Here is a 20,872-nt window from a genome sequence, read left to right as displayed (position 1 = left end):
TGATAGTGTAGGCTGGAATTCCAATCTATTGAGAGAGTCACAGCTTGGCTTCCCAGGAGCAGAGTGGCCACACCATCCAGAACCCAGATCTTTCCAATGCTCACCCCATTCTCCTCATGCCCTAGTCTACACCGCCATTACAGAAACTAAGTGGGCCCCCCAAGCAGCTGCCTATCTTTAGCCTTCGAGGGCCCTGCAGGGGCCTAATGGCACTTGTAGAGAAGGCCTCTATCTTCCTCGTAGGATCCTTCTCATAGGATCGCAGGCGAGCCCTTGTACCACACTCCTCAGGGACACGGTCTCAAGGCTGAGTGAGCTATGAATGAAATCTACACAAAAAAAACCCTACGCTTTTTCTAGTCACCATTCAGTTCTCCCGGAGGTACAAACAAAACACAGGCTGCACTTGACTTCCACCACTTCCCCTCAACGGTCCCATTTAAGCCCCCATCGCACGTTGGCTGGGCTTATCCCAGGGCCCCCCTGAGATCCTTCTCCCTACGTCCCTAGATCCCTAGATCATTCTGCTAGAAAAGTAGATGGCCACCCCGATGCACATTAGAACCACTCAGGGAGTTTTTGAAAATCCCAATTCCCAGACCAAACCTCAGATCGATTAAATCAGAATTTCTGAGTGTGGGGTCCAGGCACCACTGATTTTTAGAGCTCCCCAGGTGATTCTGTTCTGCAACCAGAGAGTGCAGGCACAGATATCCCCGCAGGCTTGTGCTGTTGTCTGGTGAATCCTCTCCCGGCTCTGTGCCTACAGAGCTGCCTCCACTCCAGCCTCCTCCTCCTCCTCCTTTTCTCAGCCTTTCCCATGCTTCCTCTCCACTCCTCCACTGCTGGCGCCCACTGCTGACTTTCTTGATGGCTACAGCATCTTCTAAGGCATTGCTTCTCAAAGTGGGATCCATAGGATCATCTGGGAGGTTGTTAGAAAGGCTGAACCCCAGACCTCACTCTGGACCTGCAGAATCAGGCAAGATCCCCAGGATCAGGTGCATGTCTGAGCCCAGGGGGTGCCACGACGGTGTCTGTTGCCAAGACATTCTACGTCGCAGCGCTTCCGAGCCCTGTGACGTGGTCACAGACCAGCCAGCCTGAGAGTCCGTTGGTTCCAGAGCGTCTCTCAGATCAGCAGATGGCGTGTCCGCATTCCCCCCACAAGGAAGAGGTACGCAGGTTAACTTTCCACTTTTTGGTGGATGGGTTGAATTTGTTGTTATTAATTATAAAAAAAACAAACACTCATCTAAAGACAATTTGAGACCCTGCTTCCCATCGCTGAACCCAGGAAATGTAAGGCCAGTGTCCTTTCAGAAGGGGCTCGTTGTACCAAGTCCCTCAGCAGATCGGCCCGGGCCACCAGGTGGACCACAGCTGCTCAGTCCTTTGAGAGGATGGGGGCAAAATCACTTCTGTTCTGAGCCAGGTAACGCACTAAAGAAACGAGTTTACCACCCAACCTGCAGCCACCAGCATGTCCTCGGGCAGCCAGGGTCGCCCCGATTTCACCTTCTCCTGATTTCACATGGTTCATCGCAGTAACTAAGCCCATGAGCCATCACACTGTAGCATGAGTAGCCTCAAGGTGATGCTTTGTTGGGGGAACCAGTTTTGAAAGGCTCTTGCTATATGATCAGTCAATATGTCTCTACTGGCATAAAAATTCATCTGAGAGGCTCGCTCAGGGTGACTAAAGGATTATGGGGCTAACGCAGTAGCCTCTGGGACTAGAACTGAAGAGGCCTTAGGACTGAAAGGGCCTCATAAGTCCTCCAGAGTCCAGGGTTTCCCAAACTTTCCTAAGGATAGGATTCGCCTGGATCCCTAGTTTAAGCCAGCAAACAAATAAAAATCCCCACTTCTAGCCCAGATCTAGCGAACTGAGTTTGTGCCAGGAGGAGATCCGGTATCTAGGTAGTTGAACAAGCGCCTCAGGTGAGTTTCACCAGCAGGAAAGCCTGGCAACACTCATGTCCACCCCAGTTCCCTACCTCCTGGTTCCAAACCTTCTTATGGGTTGATCACCTGGGGCCATTTCTGACAGGTCTTCTTTTTTCTTCAGCACTCACAGGGTCATCATTTCCTGTCACATAAATTATTCCTTTCCATGCACAAATTCTGGCTCCCTGTAATTTCTCGTCATCAGCTTCTTTTCCAAACAGAACAATTTGTTATTTTCTCCTTGAGCTATAAACCTTTTTTATTTTCTTCTCTTAGTTTCAAAGGAAAGCTTTGAAATCTCTGAGGGGAAAAAAATTGTTTTCCTTTAATGAGATCTGGTAATAAAATTACTGAGATGGAAATATAGTGGCATACCTCTTTGAACTTTTTAACTAGTCTCTGTCTTGAAAAGTAACCTGGCTTGGGTGTCAGGCCGCCAGCCCATATATCCTGAGAAAGGATACATACACCCATGTGTTCTTGTACCAAGAGCTGCTATAGTCTGCAGATTTAAGACTTATCGTTCATCCTTATGATTTAATTACATTTCAATTTAACAAAGATTTATTGAGTGTTTACCATGCACTAAGCTCTATGCCATTTGTAGGAGATGCTAATGTAAAATTCTTCTAAGTGGTTTGATTACATTTTCCTATAAGTCCCTTGATGGATGGCTCTGTCGCTTTGCCCCTAATCATAATTTTAGCAATTGGTGAGTTTCAGAGGTCCTCTGATCCAAACTTTCAATCTGTTAAAAATAAATCAATAAATGTGATAGAGATTGTGTTCTTCAGGACTTCACCATCTAGTAAGGGTGGCAATATTTTTAAAAGAAATAACATTAAACAAAATTAAAAGCATCCATTAATTGAGTCTGTGAATAGTTCATCTGTCTGCCTCTGTAGACGGATTCATCTACCTCCATGACGTAATAAAGGAAGAGAAGGATCAGTGTGGAGCCCAGAAGCAGAGTGTGCAACTCCACCAGGGACGATCTGAGAGAGGAGAAGACATTTAAGCTTTCTTTCTTTCACTTATTTATTCCACAATCACCTCTTTATCACTTGTATACTAAGCACTAAGGATAGGAAATACTAGGACATAGCACCCGTTCTCAAATAGGTAACAGTCGATCTTCCCAACTTGTGGCTTCCATATTTGCAAGCAAACTCTCACGGTATTTTACAGCCATCTGCAGACTAGTACAGCATAGGGGTGGGATTTGAGTTGCTTGACACACGGTCCCAGCCCAGGTCAAATGAGGCAATGCTCTGCCTTGTTTCAGCTGCCATGCTATAAACAAGTCTCCTTGTCACAATCTATCTAGTGCCACAGTTTTCATATTTTTGTGCTTTTCATTTGTCATTTTCTCTATTATAAATGCCCCCCCTACATGTAGTGCTGAAAATGGTATCTAGGGTTCAAAGCACAAGAAGGCTATGATGCACTTACCGAGACACTACAACTGTTTGATAAGTTTCCTTCAGGCACATGTGACAGTGCTGTTGGTCATGGTACAGTGTTAATGAACCAGTGATTCAGTCCTTTCAGAAAAAGGAAGAGGAAAATTGCTGATATGTGTCTGCTTCTGCTCTGGAAAGTGCTAAAGTAATATCTATAATGTACGACGAAGCTATGGAAAAGATGGAAAAGTAACTGAACTTATGAATTCATGAACTGAAGACTGATTTGAAAAAAAAATGGTGGACAGCATTGTGAGGCTAAAAGCCAAGGAAATTTATGGTAACATTACTCAGGGTCAGGGCACTGTTAATCCCTTCTCAGCTGGTGTTGTATTAGACAGAAATATTGCATGTAATTCATTATTTGTAAGAAACATATATTAAATCAAGGGTCTTCCAACAGAAACGTACATAAAACAAGTTTATATATCGATCTGCTGATGAAAATGTTGTGACCAGAGGCCCACAGGAACCTAAGCCAGTATTTCCCCTAGGAGCAATGGCTCAATATTTGCTAATTTGATGTTCGCAGCAATTTTATAGAACGTAACTACTGCAAATAAGGAGACTTGGCTGTATATGTAGAATGGGAAAGAGACAGGTCATCGATTGCTCTGCAAAGTGATTAATGTCAAGACAGCCTCTTGAGCAGCATTCCAGCGAATGCTGTAGATGTGATGAAGTGACTAGGTTCTACATTTAAATACATTTTTTTCTGGAAAAACTTTTGAAAGAAAATTTTATATCTTTGCTTTTTTTAAGTGATGTGTGTATGAGCAACACTTTATGATTAGCTATGATTTCTGCACAGTCATCAGACAGACGCAGGAAATCCTGCAGAGGGAGAAAACCTAGCCTACAAATCATTTTCAAATGTAATAATTACTATTTTGTGAGTTTAAAACAGTACAACTACGCAAGTGTATATTGTGTTATGTTTGGTAGATAACCACATACTTACCATTGTCGATATCCATTTTGCAATTTTTAATTTTATAGCCCATAATATTTTGTTTTGGTTCGACTCGTATTTTATTTTTTAGGCCCTCAGAAAGTTCCTAGTCCTTGGTCACCAAGTGAAGATCAAGACTTTGGGAACTCTGAAGTTGATGCAGCTCAAGTGTCCTGTTGAGAAAAAGAACACAAAATGACAAATAAAAAATTAGCCCGCTTGGAAAAAGTATTATTAGCTCCCAGGTTAATTTGCCTTTGATCAGTATTTATAGCCTATTGAATAAAAGGTCCTCTGCAGCGGGGTGCCTGGGTGGCTCAGTCGGTTAAACATCCGGCTCTTGATCTCAGCTCAGGTCTTGATCTTGGAGTCATGAGTTCAAGCCCCACACTGGGCTCTGTACTGGGTGTGAAGCCTACTTAAAAAAAAAAAAAAAGGTCCTACTCAGAGGCCCCTCTGACAGGCAGACCAGGTGGGAAGCTCTAGCAGTAGTTGAAGAAAGGAAAGCTCCAAGTCCAAACTTGGGGATGAAAAGGATTGGAGAGATACAAAAGATATTTAAGGGGTCAGTCTGATAGTAAATGTCATTTGATGAAGAAGGTGTCAGAACATGTCCAGCGTGCTTTCTGCTGAGATGACAATGAGTCAGAACAGGGAACCGAGAAGGGGATGTGGGTCGTTGGATGGAGCAGATTTAGAAGATAAATGACCTCAGTTTTGGGAATATCCAACCTGCGGTAGCTGTGGACCACCCCCAGGCACCACACAGTGCGTTCTGGATGGAAAAGGATGGAATTCATTTCATGTCTATTGGGGGCTCGGGAGAGAGGACTGACTGGTGTGCACCAGACAGCGATGGCATGGGGATGGTCTCTGAACCCCTGGTGACTGAAGTTCATGAGTTCTCCCAGGGAAGGGCATAAATCGAGGAGGAGAGACACGAGGGAGATACACTCTGGGCAACACCAGCACTTAGACGCAGAGAAGCACAGAAAAAGAGGAACTGTTCATTTCTTTAATACTGTTCATTGAGAACCTTCAGGCACTACATACCGTGTACAGTGTTGTGGGTTAGAGGAAGCAGAGTCAGGTGTGGAGGTTGTCAGCTGAGCAGGGGGCAGGGCGACAGGGACCCCGAGGTGGAGGGTGGGCACAAGTTGGGTTTTCCAGATAAGGGAATTGACGAGCAAGGTGACAAAACTCTAAAACCAGGAAATAGTGAGCAGCTCTTTCTCCTAGGATATAGGCTACCCTGAGACAGAGACAGCATGATATGATTGTTGTATGCTGGGATTAAATTATGGGCTTTTGAAAGATAAAATATGAAGTTTAGCAATGGGAGCCTCCGGTGATTTTTGAGCAGAGGAATTTTACGCTCAGAGCGGAACCTGAGGAAGAGGTTTTTAGCAGATGTGCATATAGTTGGCTTTGCAGAGACCAAATAGAGACTCTTATAATAGAAACATCAAGAAGTAAGGTGGCTGAACTCATGAGGGTCGCTGCAGACTAACAGAGGAGGGATAAAAGAAAGCGATGGTGTACAGAGGAACTTGCAAGATTTTACTAACAACACTCATGGGCCCTACGATGAGCAAATAAAGATGGAGTCCAGGGTTTGAGCCTTGACAGTCAGGGGGCAAGTTCAGCATTCACTGACATTGATCTGTAAAGGACATAAGCCCCCAAACCCTGGAGCCAGGAGGGAGAGAAAAACCTAACCGTGAAAGGCACAAAGTTCCTCCTCCGTGTGATCCCTCCTCCCTGGGGCCCACCCAGGGCTTGTGTTACTGCAGCCCATTCACTAGGATCCACACTGCACTTAGGTTGAGGGCAAGGTGGGGCTTGGCTCAAACGCCCACGTTTCCCCATTCTGCAGTTTGCTTTGTCGTCGTTTGTTTTTGTTTAATCCCGAACTAGAATTTGGTTTTCATCTGGTGGCATGGCTCTGGTTGGGTTTGGCCCCAATGCTCACCTTGCTGAGCTGCTTTTAAACCTCCCTTGTCTTCCCTGAAGGGAGCCCGTCCTGCCTCTCCCAGAGACAAGCATGCCTTCTGGGCACTTCGTTTGGTTTTGTCTAAGAACCTGCGGTGTCCCTCACATTTAGTAATAAAATGGAGGACAGAGGGTCACACTTCCTGTCTCCGCGAGTTCTCCTCTGACATAGATCACCTTGAGATACCCAGAAAAGTCAGGATTAGGGGTGAAGTGGAGGGGGGAAGCAGGGAGAGATGCAGACAATGGATGTCTCCTCTCAGCCCTAGTGAACTGGCTTCCTGGTGACCATACTGCCAGGTCCCCAAGAGGACTTGCTAATAATCCACTGTAAGTCCCCTTGGAATTCCCACCCAAACCGCCTAAAGCTGCTTTTCCAGGGACCTACTCCAGGTGTTTGTGGAAAAGCTGCTTTTTATAGTCTTCTCCTGGGACGTCTGGGTGGCTCCGTTGGTTATGCATCTGACTCTTGGTTTTGGCTCAGGTCATGATCTCATGGTTTCACGAGTTTGAGCCCTGCATAGGGCTCCACACTGTTAGTGCTTGGGATTCTCTGTCTCCCTCTCTCTCTGCCCCATTCCCACTTGCACTTGCCCTGCCTCTCTCAAAGTAAATAAATAAATTATTAAAAAAACAAAAAAAGTCTTCTCCCTCCCCTTGAAGGCTTAGTAACCAACCCACAGGCGTGACCTGTTACATAATTTGCTGGGCCCCATTTTCAAGACTAACGATTTCAAGATGGCAGCATCAGAGCACTGAACTAAGCACCAGCTCTTCTGGAGTGGAGGGACCTTGTGACCTTAGAGGTCACACTCACATGAAGCCGTGCCGATGGCTGAGTGTCAGTGCATCATGAGATGTGCTCGTACTGTGCTTCCCCACTTCATTGTGGGTGTGGGTGCACACACACCCACTGGACAGAGCCCCCTCCCCCACCTGGTCATAAAAGGTATCCACATCCTCTGCTCAGCTGCTCCCATGCTTGTACTCCCAGCTTACCCACAGAGACTCATCTCTACAGAAGGATTCTCGTTCTGTTTTTCTGCTTAATTCTCTCCACCTCCTTTCCAGCTGACATTTCAGTTACTAGATGAACCTTTCAGGTAAGATTTGAATATTCTCACCCAGTCACAGGAAACACAAAATGAAAAAATAAAGGGACGTGCTCTCTTAGGCAACACTGTTAAGACGCATTTCCAGTGTAGGGGTAACCCAGGCAGTGGCTATCAGTGGGGTTATCTCCCTGGAGAGGAGGATCTGGGGCAGCCTGGGGACACCCTTACGTTTGCAGAATCCCACTTGACAATATCCTGTTTTTTAGCAGTATGAATGTCACAATCTTTGCTTTTACCTAGATGAGGAAGCTGAAACCCAGAGAAGTTTAACAGCTCCCCAAGGTCACACAGCTGGGAAACAGGCACACTCAAAACTATAACCCTGAAACAGACCACTTTTCTGTACACACACTGAAGAGGACCACAGTCCCCCCATCGCATCGTTCCTTCTGTTCCCACTGTCCACAGTGGGGCAGTTCATGAAACCCAGCTCAAGGCTTTGAAGTGGCTTCCATTCTATTCATGTATAAAAGAATCGACTCTGATTTCTGTTTTCCTCCAAAGGATTTTAGAGTTAGATTTTATAGTTGATTTCTGATTTGTTTTCAGTTGAATACTTAGATCCGCCACATTGCAGTCATGTATCATGGAGTAAAACTGTACAACTTCAGAAGACACCCTATATCCTTGATGGGATTAGAGTAGAGTCTTAATAAAATCATATACCTTTTTCAGCAGATACCATGTTCTCTCTCTTTCCAGCTCATTTTTATTTCTTGTTCTCACTCTTCAGAGACAACCCTTCTGCCCAGTTTAACCTCAGAACTCACATGAATTCCCGGGATCTGAAAACTGCCATAGAGAAAATTACCCAGAGAGGAGGGCTTTCCAATGCAGGTATGTGACCCAAATTCAGATCATTCTAGCTTGCCTCCACGGTTCTCCTCCTGTGTGATTATCTCCTAACATTCTATATAGGAGGAGGAAAAAATAATAATAATCCAAGAAATGACACACATATACAAATGAGCTATATCTTTTCTGAAGTATCATCACGGATTCAGGGGTAAGAATCATCATCACACATAGGCTGCAGAGTTCCAGCATGCCTGGTTCCTCAGGTTGGCAACTGTCTTCAGGACAAGCAAGACTGCTCTTAGAACTGTTTCCTGATTGGCCGACAAGTCATCAACTATTTATATTAAATGTTATAACCAGTTCCACTCAGAAAGCTCCACAGTGACCCTTGGGAATCTTCTTCCAATGAGCTCCTGTTCTAGTGATGAAACAGAGACAGGTTCTTTGTTTCAAGCTGAGTCTCCTGAGATGTCTGCACCTTGGTGGTTAGGGGTGGGGTGGGGGGTTTATCGGAATTCCAAGTCTAGCCCTCAGTGGGTCAGGTCCAGTTCACCAAGACGTATCACGGCACTGGGGAACTGTTTCACACTAACCAAGCTCAAAGGCTGCCAGGAAGCCTATGCCAGTGTATCAATTCATAAATGGTCATCTGGCTTTGGGGGCCCTGGGAGGGCTGTCTACTTCTCAGGGAACCTCTTTGTATCATCAAAACCCAAAGAAATGAAGAAGTGAGCCACCGTTGCTTGGCATGGAGCACACACAGATTAGAACTGACTCTGAAGGAACATCTTTGAGGTTACTATAAATCTGATTATTTTGCTCCCCACTTCTGATTATTATTTCTCTGTAGACTGGTATGTTAGTAACTAGCAAATGAAGAGCCTTTGATCTTTAAAAAAAAAATGCTAAAGAAACATTAGCCAAGTCCCTACTCTCTGGGATCCCAAATCAGTATTGCCCCATTGCAAAATAATAGAGTTGATTTCTTTTTTAAAAAAAAAGTTTATTTGTTTATTTTGAGAGAGAGACAGAGCATGTGAGCAGGGGAAGAGCAGAGAGAGAGAGGGAGAGAGAGAGAGAGAGAAAATCCCCAGCAGGCTCCGCACTGCCAGTGCAGAGCCCAACGTGGGGCTCAAACCCATGAACTATGAGATCATGACCTGAGCTGAAGTGAGTCAGATGTTTAACTGACTGAGCCACCCAGGCACCCCGATAGAGTTGATTTCTGATTTGTTTTCGACTGAATACTTAGATCAGTCACACTACAATCATGTATCATGGAGTAAAACTTTAAAACTTAGAAGACACCCTAAATCCTTGATGGGATTAGAGTGGTGTCTTAATGAAATCAATACCTTTTTCAGCAGGTAACCACGTTCTCTCTCTGCCCTGTACTGATCAGAGTTTGGGTTCAGAGAACAGGGTCCATTTCAGTTGATTTAAGCAGAAAGAAGTTTACTCCTAGGTATTAAATGATTTTGAGGACAATAGAAAGGACTGAAGAAATGAACTCTAGGCTGAACTTGGAAAGATAGCTCCTAAAAGCTTCCTGCAGAATCTGGACCTCCAAGGAGCCACTGCCTCTGCCAAGACCAGGGAGTCACATTCTCAATTCTGCCAGCATAGCCTCTTCAGGTACCAGGTGCCGCCGGGAAGGAGTGACCTACCTGGGCCCACACGGCCAGTAGGCTGTACAGCCAGAGCTAGAACGCAGTCCCTCAGCTCGTAGCAGGTGCAGTGCTTCCCTCGCCAGCCAGACCTGGGCGCCAAGGGTGGAACTGGACAAAAGGCACCACTGGACCTTGAACATAGCCTCCGACACCCAGCGGCTCCTAGAGCACCAGGCTGGCTGGCCCCCAGTGATGGGGTGGAGAAGAGGCTCCTGTCGCTCCAGGTCAACCCTCCCACCCCATGCTCCCAGGTAGCCCTTAGTGTGGGTCCAGCACTCAGGCAATAAGGGGACCTTTTTATTCCCATGAAAGTCTTTCTCATCTGTTTGCTGGTCCCTAACCCTTTTTTCTTTTTAAATAAAAGACAGTTAGAAGTTAAAGGCTCAAAGTGACATGGGGAATGAATAGTGGTAGTGGTTTTACAACATTGAATGTACTTAATACCACTGAACTGTACACCTCAAAATAGTCAATGTGGTTTTAAAAAAGGGAGGGGAGAAGCAAAACCAACAAACAAAGGAAGAGCATGAATGGGTTTTTCTGGCTCTTTTTATAACGCTGAGATCTTGCCTGTATTTCTAAGCGTGATGACGGTCACCCCAAGCATGATGTTTCTTTTTCTTCCAGGCCGGGCCATCTCCTTTGTGACCAAGAACTTCTTTTCTAAAGCTAATGGGAACAGAGGCAGTGCTCCCAATGTGGCCGTGGTGATTGTGGATGGCTGGCCCACGGACAAGGTGGAGGAGGCTTCGAGGTTTGCAAGAGAGTCAGGAATCAACATTTTCTTCATCACCGTCGAAGGTGCCACTGAAAATGAGAAGCAGTATGTGGTGGAGCCCAACTTCTCACATAAGGTATGTAACTGCCCAAGGAACCCACCCAATGTCAGGATCTGCTGCGCTTTACAAAGCTGTGACCGCCATCGAGGCTGTTCTCCTACTTTCAAAGAGGTGTTGAGCTCTCTTCTAGGCAGGGAAGCCTAGTGATGGGCTAATAAGTCTGGAACCCAGAATTACCCTCTCAGAGGAAGACCCCACACCCACCTGGTGAACTGAGGCCAGCAACTGAGGCCAGTGCTCGGGAGGAGCACTGTCCCCAGGATCTCCAATAGAGGCTTCTCTAGGCTCTTCCCACAGCCCCAGGGGACCTCCACCAGGCCACCTGGTGAGGCCTTACATGAGCACCCACACAGCCACACATACACTTGCTCACACATGTGCATGCACACATACACACACACTGCAAATTAACCAACCTGATAAACAAGAAAAGAAAGGCATTGGATCAGGTCTGGCAGAGCCGGTTTCCAAACTCTGCTCATGGGTTCTGTGGAGATGGTTGGCAGCAGATAGGAGCGAGATAGATGGGGAGCCAGGCCCCCACACCCACTCCACCAGAGAAGCTCACCTTTTGTATGTTTTACACAGTGGGACTCCATGTAAACCTGCCTCCAAGGAAAAGGCCCCTGCTTGAAACAGAAAAGAAAGGAGGAAGGAAGAGAAGGAATACGTTGTACTGGCTTGTCTTTGGTGCCCTTCTAACTTTACTGGTCTGTGTCTCCAGATCTGATAGGACTCGACCTCCTGCTGACCAACCTGCTGACCACCTCATCGTCCTTGAAATTCTCATCACCCTTGACTTCCAGGACACAGTGTGACTCTTAGTTCATTTGCTCTCTCTACTCTTCCCTGTCTTGCACCCCACTTCTCTGGACTTGGTGGTTGGCCCTCTCCTCCCCTCTCACTGGGCTTTCTCCCCACAGAGTTCCCTCAGGCCACAGCCTCCACCATCACTCACAAGTCACAAACAACAACACACTCATCCGTCCCCAACCCAGGTCTCTCCTGAGCTCTGAGCCATGTGTTTCCAGCCGTTTGACTTTCCTCCACCTGATGTCATGAAGAGCCTTGAATCTTACATGTAAAAAGCTTGAGTGCCATCTTTCCCACCAAATTTATTCCTCCTCTGAACGTCACATGCATGGCCCCACAGCTGTCCCAGAGCCTGTAGTAACTCCCAGTGCCACCCCCTGGGTGCTCTGCATCTGGTCTGTCTCCCCCTGGGGGCTCCCCAGTCCAGTTTAGACTTCACATGGAGCCCAACTCCTGTTTATGAAGAGTTCTTCCAGTCCTAAGGGGTCCTTGCTCCAAACCCTTCATTGTCCCCCATACTCTTGAGGCCTTCTGCAGTGTGGTCCCGACCCATCTCCCTGGCCCACCTGCTGTCCACGCCAAGTACCACTGCCTACTCCCTCCATGACCTCAGCCAGTGCCTGGTGGGGCTCCCTCCTTGCCCTCCACTGGCTAGAACTCAGCTCAGCCTGGACACTCAGCTCAAATACCACTCAGTCCATGGAAAGTTTTACAAACCCCTTTTAGGTTTTTGCAAACCAATTAAAAGTATTTCCTAGGACATTTTAAAGTTATTTCTTGTTTTAAAATAAGTTAATTTCACTGCTTCGTCTGTAGTCACCAGGTCTGATTCTCTCTGTGACCCCCGGAGAGACAGCGGCAAGGAGGAAACACTTCACTTTAGCAACACAAGCCCGTTCCCTTCCAGGAGCATACCAGTGAGGTTGCTCAATGTTTATTTGCAGCTGCCTTCAATTTTTTCTGGAACAAGCTCGGGCACAAGTCAATAAATACTCATTTGTCTGGAAGCAGGGTCTTCTGGAGGACAGAATTTGGGTTTTGCAGGCAGAGAGATTTGTGTTCCCATCTTAGGGACTCAGGGATGTCCCTTCACAGCTGGCCCCGGTTTGTTCCTTCACGAAGAGGGGTTATATCCACCTTTTAGGGTGAGGGCAGGGGTTTATGAGAGAATCTCTCAAAGAACATCTAGTGTGACTCCTTACATATGTATGGGACCCCTAGTTGCTGGGTGCAAGGCTGCTCTGGAAACATTTCTTCAGCTATTTCTCATGTATCTTATCTTATTTTCCCTGTCAGAACAAAAGCTTTCTTTAATCCTCTCATATGTTGGCGCCCACCAGTGCCAATCTGATGGCCGGCTGCCAGTACAAATGCACTGAGGGGCCCAGAGAGGCAGATATGAAGCTGAAATGAGGGATTCACCTCTCTCTAAGGATTTGCTTGATTGATGGTTCTCCCCCAAAGCAGAGACCCAGCTGAGGGAGTAAGAGTGAGTCCAGAGATAACTTGAGGGATCGTTGCCCCAGTGAGCACCTGACAAGGTGAACTGAGGTGCAGAAAGAGCTTTAGGAAGAAGAGTGCAGAAAACAAGAGCCTTTTGCTTCTTTCTTCACCTGCCTTGCTGGTCGGGGTAGTGACGACAGCCTGGAGAATGTGACACCTGACCTGGCGAGTGTCCCTTTCCTCTGTCTTCCAGGCTGTGTGCAGAACAAATGGCTTCTACTCACTCAATGTACAGAGCTGGTTCAGCCTCCACAAGACTGTGCAAGCTCTGGTGAAGCGGGTCTGCGACACCGACAGACTGGCCTGCAGCAAGACCTGCCTGAACTCGGCTGACATTGGCTTCGTCATTGACGGCTCCAGCAGCGTGGGGACGGGCAACTTCCGCACGGTTCTCCAGTTTGTGGCCAACCTCAGCAAAGAGTTTGAGATTTCGGACATAGACACACGGGTCGGGGCTGTGCAGTACACCTACGAGCAGCGCCTGGAATTTGGATTTGACGATTACCACACCAAGTCTGACATCCTCAATGCCATCAAGAGGGTGGGATACTGGAGTGGTGGGACCAGCACAGGGGCTGCCATCAACTATGCCCTGGAACAGCTCTTCAAGAAGTCCAAGCCCAACAAGAGGAAGTTAATGATCCTCATCACTGATGGGCGATCCTATGATGATGTCCGAATACCAGCCATGGTTGCCCATCACAAGGGTAAGCTGGTCTTACTGACCAGTCCAGTGCTGAGTATGTCTGGGACATAGTGGGCCAGAGGGACAAGGATGGGGCTGTCTATTTATTTGTTGGATGGTTGGTTGGTTGGTTGGTTTTAATTTATTTATGTATTGAGAGCACAAGCAGGGAAGGAGCAGCGGAGGGGGGGACAGAGAATCCAAAGTGGGCTCTGTGCTGACAGGAGAGAGCCCAATGCTTGGCTCAAACTCACAAACTGTGAAATCATAACCTGAGCAATCAAGAGTTAGAACCTTAACCAACTGAGCCACCAGGCACCCCTGGTTTTGTCTACTGCTTAATCAAATGCCCAAAACCATAGAGAATGTATTTCGGGTGTTGTTAAACATTACAGACCTCTCTGAGCAGCAAAGAAGGAACAAGGTGGAGATTACTGCAGTGGCTTACAAAGTGTCATGGCAAACCCAAGGCCTACAGATGACTGGGGACATTAGCCCTCTCCTTTGCATCCGACACTGAGGCATTATACCCTAAGTTATAATGCATTAAAAAGGATTTTGACTCATTATTTTAATCTCTGTTGAAGACCACCAAATTGTGTTAGAAATTTGAAGACAACTAGTGTTTTAAAAGAAAAGTACTGTTTTTTGTAAGTAACTGCTAGCCAGATGTTGGGAGTTTTGAGGAGGCCTCCAAGAAATTTTCATCCAAAATACGTAGAGAGATATTTCTAAATAAAAATTTGTAAGAGGGCAACAGAAAGTTTACAACTCTGAAAAAAGAGGAGCGCCTGAGTGGCTCAGTCGGTTAAGCATCTGACTCTTGATTTCAGCTCAGGTCACGATCTGACAGTTTGTGAAGTTGAGCCCCGCATCGGGGTCTGCACTGACAGCGCAGAACCTGCTGGCGATTCTCTCTCTCTCCCACCCTCTAAGCCCCTCCCCTGCTCACTTTTTTCCTCTCTCTCTCTCAAAACATAAACTAAAAAAAAATTAAAACTATGAAAAATGAGCTGTTCAGAAAATCTGTCCCATTAAATGCCTTTTTCACAGAATCAATGTTTAATCACCATTTTGAAATGTACCATAAAATATCACAAAAATGCAAACAACTAGGAAAAAAATGTAGGTGATAGTAATAATAGTAAGGATAACCAAAGTAAACCATGTTGTCAGTTAACACCAAAGACCAACAGATGAGTACTAGTGTATAAGACTCACTCGGGGCCAGGGTTGTCCCCTTCTTCTGTGCCTGCATTTAATTTCCGCTAGTTTGCAGGATTTTCAGTATTCTTGAAAGCTGCTTTAATCCTTCCCTAAACAAGGAGGGGGGAAAAATAAACAAGCCTTAATGAACTAGCAGTTCTGCCTTCTGGAAACCAAAGTAACCAGACACCATGTTCAGGCAGAATCTATCCAGTGATTTACCCTTGTAGAGCCTATGGGGCATACTCGACAGCAAAATGGTAGATGACCTGTATGTCAGCCAGCAGTCACAGCCTCCCTCGGGCTCATGTCAGCAGAGTGAAGATAAACAGCTGAGAAGCAGCCTTCTCAAAGTTCCAAAGTGAGCCGGCAGAGCCAGATGGGCCAGCTCTTGTCTGAAAGCCCAGGGCTTTCCTGCTATCTCCAAACATCTGTCTCCAGCTCATGCTCAGCTCTACTCTTACTTATTTTTCTTAATGGACATCCTTTGGGCCTCGCCCAGAGGATAGCCTTGGCCTCCTTATCAGAAGAAGCGAAGACTGAGAGAGAGATTCTGGGAAACTTTAAAGAACTAGGACCAATAGAAACAAAACACATGGAGGCAATGAGCGTTGTGTCCCTAGGAGTGTCCAAGCCAAGGCTGGCTGACCATCGGTCAGAATTGCCGTAGAAGGTTCTCTACAAGGGTAGACTCGAGGATCTGAAAAGCTAAATTTCTAATACTGTTTGTGTTGCCTTTATTGGGGGGAGGCCTTTCAATCTTTGCTCAAAACAAGGGCTTAGCCAATCTAAGCTATGTTGTGCAGCAAATCTGTTCCCACTGACACTTGGCAGCATTTTAAAGCCTAATGCTAGTGAGTGTAGACAATAACATAGACAGCATTCAGAGAAAAGACACTGGAGAGGTAAGGGACTGGCAGCTTAGATGCAGTTTAATGAGCCACAGTTAAAAAGCAGCGTAGGCCACGGCTATGTGAGGTGTAGATGGCTCTCCAATCAGCACAACAGGGCCCTTGGAAGATGTTGCAGATGGTGATGTGGGCCGCCATGGGTGGCTGGGTACGAAAGCCACACCCAGACTCTTCCCTCTGTTTCATGGCCAAGTAGCTGACCCCACTCTGCCAGCCTGAAGGTGGCATGGGAACAACTTTTGTAGAGTAACGTCAAGCTCCTGCTGACCAGCCACTCCCAACCCCAATCAAGAACCACCCAGCAGGCAGATTCCAGTTTTCCCACTGAGGAAAGATGCCTAGTCTCTGAGTCTGTCCTCTCCTCCCCCAGGACTCATTTTCCTCACTGCAGTACAGAACCTTTAACCCCTCTGCACTCGTTCCATTTGCATCTAGGCATACTGGGATCCCTCCCTAAAAAATAAAACCAAACTCTCTGACACCATGTTCTGCTCCACTTCCCACCTACCTCCCTCTCTTAGCAGCCAAACCTTTGAAAAGAATCAGCTCTATGTGCTGTGGCCACATCTTCTGTTCTTTTTCATTCTCATCTCGCAGCAATTCATTTGGGGTTTTTGGCATCTATACCCCAGAAACTGCTCTCACCACGCTACCTGTGTGTTGTAGTTTTCTAAGTCCAATGTGCAAGTCTTTTGTTTTAATCCCACATGACCTCCCTTCAGCATCCAATACTGTTGGGCACTCCCTTGTCTTGAAAGCCTTTCTTCATGTCGGTGACGGAGCAGATGCTGGATCACCGTCTCTCCCGGTCCTTGTGCGAGGGCTTCTGTGCCGGGAATGACATCGCATTGTAAGGCTTGTAAAGTCCCGTTCAAGCTTAAAGTAATTCAGTTCCACTGTTTTCATTAAGAAGATCTCAAACTGACTTTTGATCCATTTAAAACCGAGGGGAGCCTGGCTGTTTCAGTCAGTGGAGCATGCGACTCTTGATCACAGGGTTGTAAGTTCAAGCCCCACGTTGGGTGTGGAGATGATTTAAAAGCAAGTGGAATCTTTCAAGATAGATAGATAGATAGATAGATAGATAGATAGATAGACAGACAGATAGACAGATAGATAAAACAGACTTTGTTTGGCTCTACACACAGGTAAAGCAGGCATATGCCATGTGATGTCATCTACGTGGCACCAAGTTTCACTTGTCCCCAAATACCCTCTACCCTCTACTGCCCCTGGACATAAACATCTTACTCATTTACTGAACTTCACCTGGGTTTTTTTCCTTCCCAAAGATTACAAGCTCCTATGAGATGGCAACTCCATCCATTTTGTTACTGTTGTGGTAGAGCAGGAGGTTATGCTTGGGGAAGACTTCCGATTTTGAATTTGTTTGCATTGAAACACAATAGCCAACAGAGCAACAGCAAAGCAAGAATTCATCAGCAGTACCTCTTCTTGGGCACATTTGTTTCATCTAAATTCTGTCCCCACAGGAGTGATCACCTACGCAATAGGTGTGGCGTGGGCTGCGCAGGACGAGCTGGAAGTCATTGCCACTCACCCCGCCAAGGATCATTCCTTCTTTGTCGACGAGTTTGACAACCTGTACAAATTTGTCCCCAAGGTCATCCAGAACATTTGTACAGAGTTCAACTCGCAGCCTCGGAACTGAATTCAGAGCAGGTAAAGCGCCCACAGATGCTGCTTTCCCAACCGGCTCTGGGACAACCCCCAATGCTTTATGGGGCAGTAGAGCATGCAGGGCTTGGACAATGGATGTGCTGTGATTATTTTCTGCCTGTGTGGTTTTTCATGCTTTGAAACTTGGAGAAAGATGATCAGAAACTTATAGAATGAGGCAAAACGATCCATCATTTTGAGAGTGCTGGGGATTTACCTCTGATGATTGTTTTCAAAATAAGTGTTCAGAATAGAGTGCAGAACTTAAGACAGGCTTCACTAGAGCTTTGGAGAGGTTTCTTTCTATTTTTATTTCTAATTACGATTCTGTAACCCTCAACAAATTCCATTTTTATCCTAACAATATAGGGGTTGCTTAATTAAATGTTTTAAAGGATTACACACAGTCATTCTGACTGTATCCTGAATAGTGTTCACAGGGTTTATGGAGAACCACCCTCCGCTCCTCTCGTTCCCCAGGGCACCTGCTATGCACCCACCCCTGGCCTATGGTAACAACACAATCATGGCGTGCAGAGCAAATGTGGCAGCAGCACAGCCACCCCTGCTTTACCTCCCTCCTCTCTGTTATCTGAATCACCATGTACCTGCATCCTATAGCTTTCAGAGTTGAGGAACGGGCCTGGAGGAACATGGTGATCTGGCCTAACAGCAGTGCTCATGAGGCTGCTGCTCCTCTTAGCCTGAGCTGCACATTAGACTCTCATAAGAAGTCAAATGTTGGTTCCCAGGCTCCATTTCAAGAGCTATGGAATCTGAGTCTCTTGGGATGAAACCTGGACACTGGCATTGTTCAAAGAGCTCTCTGGTGACACTGATATGCTGCCGTTGATTGAGAACCACTGAGCTGCCTCTGAGGGGTCAGTGTTATAGGTGTTTCCTGGGAGAGCCCCTATTTATGCCTGTTGTCCTGTGTCCCAGTCAGTTTTAGCATTTGCGCTGCTTCGGTCTTTTGTTAACCAGATATGATCATTAATAGTTGCATTCAAATAAGCCAGGATGGAGTTTGGTTGAGCTCCACTTTTTACTTCCAGCTTCTGCCAAGGGCTCATCTGTTAGGATATGAATCTGTGTGTAATGGAGGAGTGTTCCAAAGAATCATTAATAAAGATGACTTATCTGACAAACTGTGTCTCGTGAAAATGTGTGTTGAAGGCTGCTACTATGAATGGAGGCAAAAAGATAATACGTGTGTCAATACTTGGGACAAAATATTTAACATAAACAGTTTGAAGATATCATCTATTTAGCAGAATTTGCATCAAGCTTACCAAATTTCTCAGTACCTGGAGAGAGAATATATTGTTAACTAAAAATATCAAAGTCTACAGGGGAGAATCAATTAATTGCTGACAAGCAATTTCAAATTTATTAACCCTAAATTTTACTTTAAAAGTGATTACAAACAGATTTGTTCAAAAACCTCCAAATACAAAAACTATTTTCAAAAAGGAAATTATTTATAAAGATACCAGTGACACACACTATTAGTGAGAGATTCAGCTAAGAAACTAATTAAAGAACTAAAATAAGTACAGGAAGTCTTATTCTGCCTGTTTTTGAATATGCAGATTATCAATACAAAAGAGTTTTGCTCAATGTCTCTTCAATGTACACATAGAAGTTTTTAAAATGTCTTGTCTTTTTAAAAAAAAATGTTTATTTTTGAGAGAGAGAGAGGCAGCATGAGTGGGGGAAGGGCAGAGAGGAAGGGAGACAGAGCATCCGAAGTGGGCTCTGTGCTGAGAGTAAAGAGCCCAATGCAGGGCTTGAACTCATGAACCGTGAGATCATGACCCAAGCCAAAGTCAGACACTGAACCACCCAAGCATCCAGTTTTTTTTAATGTTTGAAGAAAATTTTCTTTTGGGAAAATAGTTTTTGAATATAATTATTTCATAGGGGCCTTGATATAAAAGCCATTTGTCATCAATACATAAATATTTTCAAAAATAATATAATGTAAATCACTTTGTTGTCCTCTTTCATTCACAAAACTGCCCCAGTTTGGAAAATAAATTAGATGGTCATTCTAGTTTAGGTATCATAGTTTTCAAGATAAGTGAAATCTCTCCAAGTAGGCCTATTGTATACGTGTGGTCAACAAATATTTGAGCATATGTGTGTGGAGGAAGGGAGCATCAGAGGTGAGGTAGTTGAGGAACCTGGAGTTGTCAGAGTCGTCTGAGTGGATGTTCTAGTCGCCAATAATGGTGACATGAGTCGGGATGGAGAGGGCAGTAGTGAGCCAAGCTTCACCAGCTTCGGTGAATGAGAGGTGATCGAGCTGGGAGAAGACAGCCTTGACGAGGATGGAGGGCTGAGGTCAGAACCTCAAGGGAACTGGAGACATTGTCGAAGGAAAGAGGGAGACTGTAAGGGCAAAGGGGGTGAGTAGCAGGCCTCTCTCCATCCCAGACCTGAAGATCAAATGGCGAGAAAGCACAAACAGCCTCCTCTTGGAGCGTGCAGATGAGCTGGGGCAAGAAAGGCCTGAGGCTTCTGGGAGCTCACTGGCAACAGAGAGGAGCAGCCCCATGATGCAGTGGGAAGGCTGGCGTGGGAGTGGGCTGGGGCAGGTCAGGGTTGCACAGAGCAGTTTGGAGAGAAGGGTCTTGGTGGTGATGGCTGGCATGGGAAGCTTGGATATAAATGCCACCTTCCTCTACCCAGACTGTACCCAACACTGCTGGGGCCAAGCGAGAATCTGAACACTAGGGACAGAACCTTACGAACAATCCATGTCAAATCCTCCAATGTCAAAAAGGAAAAACCAGGCTGGAGGAAGGTCATGCAGATACAAAGGGATAGAACTACAATTCAGATCTTTGTCTTTCTTTTTTTTTTTTTTTAATTTTTTAAATGTTTTATTTATTTCTAGGAGAGAGAGAGAGAGAGACAGCGTGAGCAGAGGAGGGTCAGAGAGAGAGGGAGTCACAGACTCCAGGATCTGTGCTGGCAGTCAGCACAGAGCCCAATGCAGGGCTCGAACCCACGAACCACAAGATCATGACCTAAGCGAAAGTCGGACGCTTAACCGACTAAGCCACCAAGGCGCCCCAGATCTTTGTCTTTCAGCTGACTCATTTGACTGCCTTCCTTTGGCGGGAGTGGGGGTTAGTAGAGAGGGGAGGTGTTTAGAAGTTAGAACCCCCATCCTGACCCCTACCTCCATCCCTATCTCACACACACACCTGGGTCTGCCCCTTCTGGGCTATGGTCCAGCCTTCCCAGAGCTCCTGGGTCCTGCAGACTCAGAGCCAGTCTGCTAAGG

General features: G+C 46.1%; 1 protein-coding gene across 1 annotated transcript in view; it reads left to right on the top strand.

Moving 5' to 3' along the window:
* Positions 1 to 18,725, top strand: part of VIT (vitrin) — a 100,332-nt gene extending 81,607 nt beyond the window's left edge. The window contains exons 12-15 of the mRNA XM_077764287.1: positions 8,206 to 8,309; positions 10,568 to 10,794; positions 13,289 to 13,802; positions 17,391 to 18,725. Coding sequence (XP_077620413.1) covers positions 8,206 to 8,309; positions 10,568 to 10,794; positions 13,289 to 13,802; positions 17,391 to 17,569 — 1,024 coding nt within the window. The 3' untranslated portion in view covers positions 17,570 to 18,725. The remainder of the gene's footprint in view (positions 1 to 8,205; positions 8,310 to 10,567; positions 10,795 to 13,288; positions 13,803 to 17,390) is intronic.
* The last annotated feature ends 2,147 nt before the right edge of the window (positions 18,726 to 20,872 follow it).

This window comes from Crocuta crocuta, unplaced genomic scaffold (assembly GCF_008692635.1).
Source record: "Crocuta crocuta isolate KB4526 unplaced genomic scaffold, BGI_CrCroc_1.0 scaffold164, whole genome shotgun sequence".
Lineage (NCBI taxonomy): Eukaryota > Metazoa > Chordata > Mammalia > Carnivora > Hyaenidae > Crocuta > Crocuta crocuta.
Note: the sequence above shows the minus strand (reverse complement) of the source record. Positions and strands in the feature narration are given on the sequence as shown.